Source organism: Phytophthora infestans, genomic scaffold (genome assembly GCF_000142945.1).
Source record: "Phytophthora infestans T30-4 supercont1.314 genomic scaffold, whole genome shotgun sequence".
In the NCBI taxonomy this organism is placed as follows: Eukaryota; Oomycota; class Peronosporomycetes; order Peronosporales; family Peronosporaceae; genus Phytophthora; species Phytophthora infestans.
Genome location: NW_003303445.1, coordinates 38,127 through 45,065, shown reverse-complemented (window position 1 = coordinate 45,065; position 6,939 = coordinate 38,127). Strand labels below are relative to the sequence as shown.

Genomic DNA, 6,939 nt, shown 5'->3' with positions numbered 1-6,939 from the left:
AGAATGTCGAACTTTAGATCCTCGTCGTTGAGTACGACCGCTCGTGGAGGATCAGTTGGCTCCACCCGGTAATAGAGGAGGCCCTCCTTCAACTCATATCGGTGGAGCCGTGAGCGCTGTCGCAACGAGAGCCAGTCGGACTTCGCGCTCGTTCCGGCCATAAGGAACTTGACGATAGGCGCGACAGCCTCATCGTCCCGATACGCCATGCGTATCCGATCACATAGATCCGTTGTCACCCGCGTGATGTGGGCCAACTCATAGTCGGGACGCCGAGAGAGGGCGTCCGCAAGCACGTTGAGCTTGCCCGGCTTGTATTCGACGCGGAAGTTGTATTCCGCGAAGAAGGACAGCCACCTCGCCATCCTTTGGGAGAGGTGAGGCGAGTTAGTCGCCGTCCTCAAGGACGCGTGGTCTGTGTAGATCACAAAGGGCCTAGAGCCCAGAAGGTGAACACGGAACTTCACAAGGGCATATTTCATTGCCAGGAGCTCCTTGTCGTGGACAGGGTAGTTCCGCTCGGCGGCTTTGAGCTGCCTGGACTGGAACGAGATGACTCGTTCGTGTCCAGCCGTGCCGGCCTGCAGCAATGCACATCCGGTGGCGTAATCGGAGGCATCGCAGACGACGCTAAACGGCTTCGTCTCGTCCGGCAGGGCCAGGACAGGGGCCGCTTGGAGACTGGCCTTGATGCTGTCAAAAGCATCCTGGTGCTCTTGCTCCCAGCGCCAGTCGACGTCCTTCTGAAGGAGGTTGACAAGGGCTTAGCGAAGCCCGCGTACCCTGCGCTGTACTTGTGAAGGTAGTTGGCCAAGCCCAACCACTTTCGAAGATCCTTCTGGGATCGGGGCGTCGGCCATGCTGCTATGGCCTTGACCTTGTCTGGGTCAGCCCGAACGCCCACGTTGCTTACGAAGCAACCGAGAACTTTAATCTCTGGTGACGCGAAAACGCACTTGTCGATGTTGGCGTAGAGCTTGTTCGCTCGCATTACGTCCAACACTCGACGGAGGTGTCCTAGATGCACCTCCATGGCCGTCTTGCCTTCCTCGGCACGGCTATGGACGAATATGTCGTCGAAGTACGTCTGTACGAAGGTACGGAAAGGGCGGAACAATTGCGTCACCAGGCGATTGAACGTCGCCGGGGCGTTAGACAAGCCCTGCAGCATGACGAGCTACTCCCAAAGCATGCCGCTTGGAGTGCTTACCGCGGTGAGCGGGATGTCGCTCTCTCGCATCAGGATTTGGTAGTATCCGTCTACCAAATCCAGCGCACTGCACAGTACGCTCCCGGCCATGTTGTTCAACAACACATCCTTTCGTGGGATTGGTGTTTGGGCCGGCACCGTTGCGTTGTTCAGCTTGTTATAAGCGTGAGCCAGACGCCACTTTCCGTTCGGCTTACGAACGCAGAAAGTCGGCGTCGAGTGCGGGGATTTCGACTCCCGCACCATGCCTGCCTTCGCTTTCGCGGCGAAGAAGGCATCAATGACCTCGCACTGTTCGCGCGGGAGAGGCCATTGCCTCGTGACACAATACTTTGTGCCGGGCACGAGATCAATCTCGTGCCGTACGCCTCGATCCGGTGGGAGCTGGGTCGGTGGGTGTTTGCTCACCACGTCCGCATACTCCGTCACCAAAGAATACACTGGCTCCTTGGGGTTCTTGAGAATCTCAGAACCCAAGCGCGCCTGACGCTGCTTGTTCATGTCTTCTAGGACGTTCTCGTCCAAGACAGAGGAGGAGTTCAGCTCCTCCTGAGTGGTCTCAGGTCACATGAGTACCATCTCAGCAATCTCTCCAGCCTTGAGGTTGGTCAGGAAAGACTCAGCCGTCATTTCCTCGAGGTGCAGTATCTCTGCAACCTCTGGCAACGGTTCCAAGTGGACACCAGATGCCTTTACGGGTAAGCCGGTCTCGCCATCGAAGATGTGATAACACTCTTCCGTCGGCCTTGTCGGAGGAGCCCGGGCCCTGGACTCCGAGTCGCTTGAAGCGACGTCGATCAAATCGAAGTTCGGATCCGACTTGAGGCGGCGGCGGCGTCGTTGCCGACGGCGGCTGTGACGGGGAGCTCTGCTGCCCACGTTTAGGGATGTCGTCGCTACGACATCCGAGGCACTCGTGGCCACGTGTGGTACTGTGGTACCCACACAGGAAGCGTGTTCAACGCCTTCCTCTTCAGTTAAGTTCTGGACGACCGCGTGTGGCACTGTGTTACCCACACAGGAAGCGTGTTCAACGCCTTCCTCTTCAGTTAAGGTCTGGGCGACCGCGTGTGGCACTGTGTTACCCACACAGGAAGCGTATCCGACGTCTTCCTCTTCAGCTGAGGTCTGGGCGACCGTGAGTGGAACTCTGTTACCCCCTCTGAACACGCTGTTCTCAGTGTTTATGACAGCTGCAGCTGTCTGCGGAACTATTTTACCCGCCTGTGGACCTAAGTTACCCACTTGGCCAGCGCCTTTTCTGGGCGCGGCCACCATCAAAACATCCTCGGAGTCGTCAAATACGTCGACGACTTCCAAGCACCTGCCGGATGCTTTGGTACCCTGGCAGCCCTTGCGGGCGTCCCGGGTCCTGACAGAGGTGGGAACATGACTCACCAATGCTCTATCGGACTGCGCAGGGCGGCTGGCACCGATTGCCTTGCCTCACCAGTCGATCCAGGGCTCGTGCTTCTCAAGCCAGGGCATGCCCAGGATCATATCAAATGGATCCATATCGAGAACAGTGAACTGTTCGAGGCTGTCAAAGTCTTCAAACTTGACGGCCAGATCCACTTGGACGTTGGGGACAGTGACGACCTTCCCGTCGGCCAGTCGCACTGACACCGTCCCGTTGCCCTTGCTTTCTCTCAAAGCATCGGACAACTTGTTGCTGTTACGAGCAACCGTCTGGCGGCGTGCGAAATTCTTCGACGCCCCAGAGTCGATCAAGATTCTAAAGGGATGATCGTATCCCCGTACACATCCGTGTACTTCGAGCAACCCGCCGCTGCTCTTCGCCGATTCGAGAGTGCGAAGACTCTCAGGGGCTAAGTCCCCGTGGTACGCGCCACCTGCGCACCCATCACGAAGACTTAGTTCTTCCCCAGTAGGGCGCCCCGCCCCTACTGGTTCCCGGCGTTCCCCTGTGCCCGGGATCCTGGCTTCTGCCAGCGACCCTTGAGGACGGGCTTGGGGAAGGACCGTCTGCGGAGTCTTTCCGCAGGACAGTCGCGCTTGAAGTGGCCCATCTTTCCACAGCCAAAGCAGCGGATGTCACGCTGTTCGGTGGACCTGAGTTCCATGGGAACTGGTCCGTTGGGGCTTGTTCGACCGGGAGCCGACAAGGAACTCCCAGGCCACGCTGAGGCCGGCGTACGCGCCTGGCGATGGCTGTACTCTTCTTGAAGAGCCACTTGAATCGCCTCTTCAAGGGTGCTTGACTGCACCCGGAACAGCTGAGTGCGTGCGGGGCCCACTCGAAGGCCGTCCATGAACACAGTCATCTTGATGTGTTCGTTGAGTGGGTTTCCCACTAGGGACGCCGTGAGCTCCCGTATCTCTTGCACATACTCGTGCAGCTCGCGCCTTCCTTGTTTACACGCGAGGAAGCGCGAACGCTGGCGGTACTCGTAGTTCGCCGGGAGGAACGCGGCTCGAAGCTGTTCGCACAGCTGAGCCCAGGATGTGAAACATCCAGGGGAGGTTGCTTCCCGTGTGTACACCCAACTCTTAGCACGGCCGCTAAGGTTGGAGAGTGCAAAAGCAACACGCAGTTGCTCGGTCGAGATCAGAGCCGCGTCCATCGCGAGCTCTACTTCTCGGACCCAGAAGTGAAGGTTCTCGCCTTCCTTCCCTTCATACGGCTTAGCCTTCAGCCGTATTGGCTTCGGGTGAGGCGGATTTGCTTCCGCCGCCGGAGCCTGCAGGTTCTCCCGCACATGCGCGATGAGGCCCTGCTCGTACGCGTCGAATGCATTGACGCGCTCGAGCTGCTCAGCCGGTGTTGACACCACCAGGCTCTGCAGGGCTTCCATCCCGAAGATGCCAGTCATCTTCCGAACCGACTCGAACTGAGAGTCGTTCATATGGGAGAAGTCGTTCCTATCCATGGCAACGAACTTCGGAGAGGTTCAGGCAGTCTACCCGCGGTGGCGTGGATTGACTACAAGTGCTACCAAGTGTGACGGGGTCACACAGCACCTTGCGCTAGAGGAAGTTATCTTCCGAGAGTATACAAACTCTCAGTGAACGGCAGTTCACAGGTCCCCTCTTTAGTTAAAGAGAGCGAAGTGACCCAAATAAGGTAGATTGTAAACTGAGTATATTTATAGGTAGGTTAAGTTTGGGTTTAATATAAACTATAAGTTACCTATAGAAATGCAATGTCGTTTAACCAATGGGTGGCTTTGAACGACCTTGGTACCTTGTACCAAATATCCCGGAGTATGACGTGTCATACTCCTGAAGTGTGAAGTGTCACACTTCATGTAACCAGGGTACACTTAGGGCTACGTACCCCGTTACAAGATCCATGGCACGACTGCGTAGAAAGGGCCGATTACGGTCGTTGGAGCAATAAAATACTGTGCGATGAGCAGACGATTTAAAATTACCCCCCAACCTCTTTCTATTCACTCTGCGCGTATGGTAGTTATGAAACACGGTAGGCAGAGTTGGAGGAAAAGCTAAAAGGGCGCAAAATTTGCCCTTTTACAAGCCCATTTTCCACCTTGTTTTGGTAATGGTGCTAAAGGGCGAAAAATGCACCGCGAAAGGGTTAAAATGGACGCTGGTTTATCCCAAGATAGAGGGAAGTCGGTTCCAGACTCCTAGACAGTGGGGGTACTGTGTCAGTGAGGAACGACACAAAACTGGAGGGTGTACGGTCACCTGGACTAGAAGAATCTGCATGGTAGAGCATTAACCAGGTCAATAGAGAAAGCATGAGCATGATCAGCGGGTATACAGTGAGGCGGGTGGAGGGTAATAGTGTTTTATCCCAAGGCCGACCACGATCAATGATCGGTGCGTCAGCTGGTCGGCGAGCATCCCAGCAAGGCACTGATGCACTTTCACTGGAGAATCGAGACAAACTGTTGCTGAATGAAGAGACTACGGACGCTTTTGACCCAAGTTGTCTAGTCATCAAGGCGTGGGAACACATTCTCCTACTTTGTTTGCTCTACGAAGGATTCGTAGTTCCGTATTTTCTCGCATTCCAACCAGAAGCAGTTGGCGGAATGAATTTGAAATTTGCGCTAGCCGTCGTGTGCGAAGTGATGTTCTTTATTGACTGCTACGTACAAGCAAGTACAGGATACTATGAAGACGGGAACCTCATTCGCGACAAGAAATTAACCCGAAGACGATATTTCCGCTCGTACCGTTTTGCTATCGACCTGGTAGCAATCTTACCGTGGCAAGTCTGCGCGCTTCACAGCCCATATGTATTGACAAGGCTCTCGTTACTTAAGTATGCGCGATGTTGGCGGCTCAACCAGTTCGTGACGAGTCTGGACGAGTTGTATGCAAAATATTTCGTCACGCTAAAACTGTTTAAAGTTTTGCTATCCATGGTATACATGGCACACATGTTGGCATGTATCCGCTACAGTTTCGGCTACAATAAGCACCATACAAACCACTGGCTGCCGTCGGATGAGGAAAGTCACCACCCTCTCCACACTCAGTACTTGGGCTCGCTCTTCTGGAGTGTCGGCATCATGACTGGCCTCTTCGAAGGAGAATTACCGCGCCACAGCAGCGAGTTCCTTTTTACGACTTTGGTTGCACTGTGCGGGTTTTCCATGTTCACTACTCTCGTCGCTACGATTTTCGTCATTTCCAAGTGCGAAAGTGGGCATTCGGAAGCGGTGGAAGCTCGGATCAACCAGCTCATTCACCTTCTCTCCTTTCATCGAGTTCCAGAAAGTCAACAAGCACAAGCGATTGAGTATCTTCGAGTTTGTAAACTGTTTTTCATGCATTTTTTCTTGTAGATTTTCTAATTTTTCCCTGTCATTTCCTGCAGCGCTACTACACGGACGCAGAGTCGAATGATCGAGAAGCAGCGAAAAGACTGTGCCGATCTATTGCAAACGACATCCAAGTGGAGCTTCTGAAGACAACTTTCGCCCAGATTCCGATTTTTGACGGTTGTTCTGATCTCTTCATTGTCGCAATGACGAGTTTGCTGGAAATGATCGCGGTGCCTGCGCAAACGATTTTATTCTCTGCAGGCGACGACGGCGATGCCATGTATATCGTTCACTCGGGAGTGCTCGCAGTCATTATCAAGTCTGTGACGGTACGCGAAATCCGTAAAGGCGCTTGCTTCGGAGAGCTCTCGGTCTTCTCATCTATCAAACGGACTGCGGCGGTCTTGTCGACGACGTATTCAATTTTGTACAAACTGTCCCGGTTCCATTGCGATAGAGTTCTCGACGGGTATCCGGATTGTGCTGCTTTGATCGCAGCGCATGTCGAATCGACCTTGAACCACATGCACGGCACCTATAACTACGTTCTCAACACTATTATCTCCCCGAGGGGCTCTGAGAGTATTAAGATTAATAAGCGGAGTTCGTCAATTTCGGCTGGAATTTCGGCAGGGACGTCAGCACTAACAAGTACCCTAACGAGGGTGCTGACGATAAATGGGGAACTGAGTGCGAGGGCTTCCACTAGAAAAAGTCTAACAGAAAACCCAACACCCGGGAAGAAGCGAAGTCTCGTTGTTCCGACACAAGTAGATCCTCCAGACTCCCAGTCTCCCAGTCTCCCAGTTGACAAGCGACGTGGTAAGTGGAGGTACATTCTACGAAACAAGTGCATCGATCACCATTCAAACGTTCGTTTGTGGTGGCTATTGCTGCTCCAAGTGAGTATTTGCCACTCGTGGATTATGATCCCTGTCCAGATTGTTTTTCCGCTGTGGCAACAACCAT

General features: G+C 54.0%; 1 protein-coding gene across 1 annotated transcript; it reads left to right on the top strand.

The window, feature by feature from the left end:
- Nucleotides 1–4,941: 4,941 nt before the first annotated feature.
- PITG_21538 (Voltage-gated Ion Channel (VIC) Superfamily) lies at nt 4,942–6,642 on the top strand (the record flags this gene model as incomplete). The annotated part of the gene is made up of 3 exons (XM_002894984.1): nt 4,942–5,955; nt 6,024–6,552; nt 6,635–6,642. 3 exons carry the CDS (start codon nt 4,942–4,944, stop codon nt 6,640–6,642), a joined length of 1,551 nt encoding a protein of 516 aa, XP_002895030.1.
- Nucleotides 6,643–6,939: the final 297 nt, after the last annotated feature.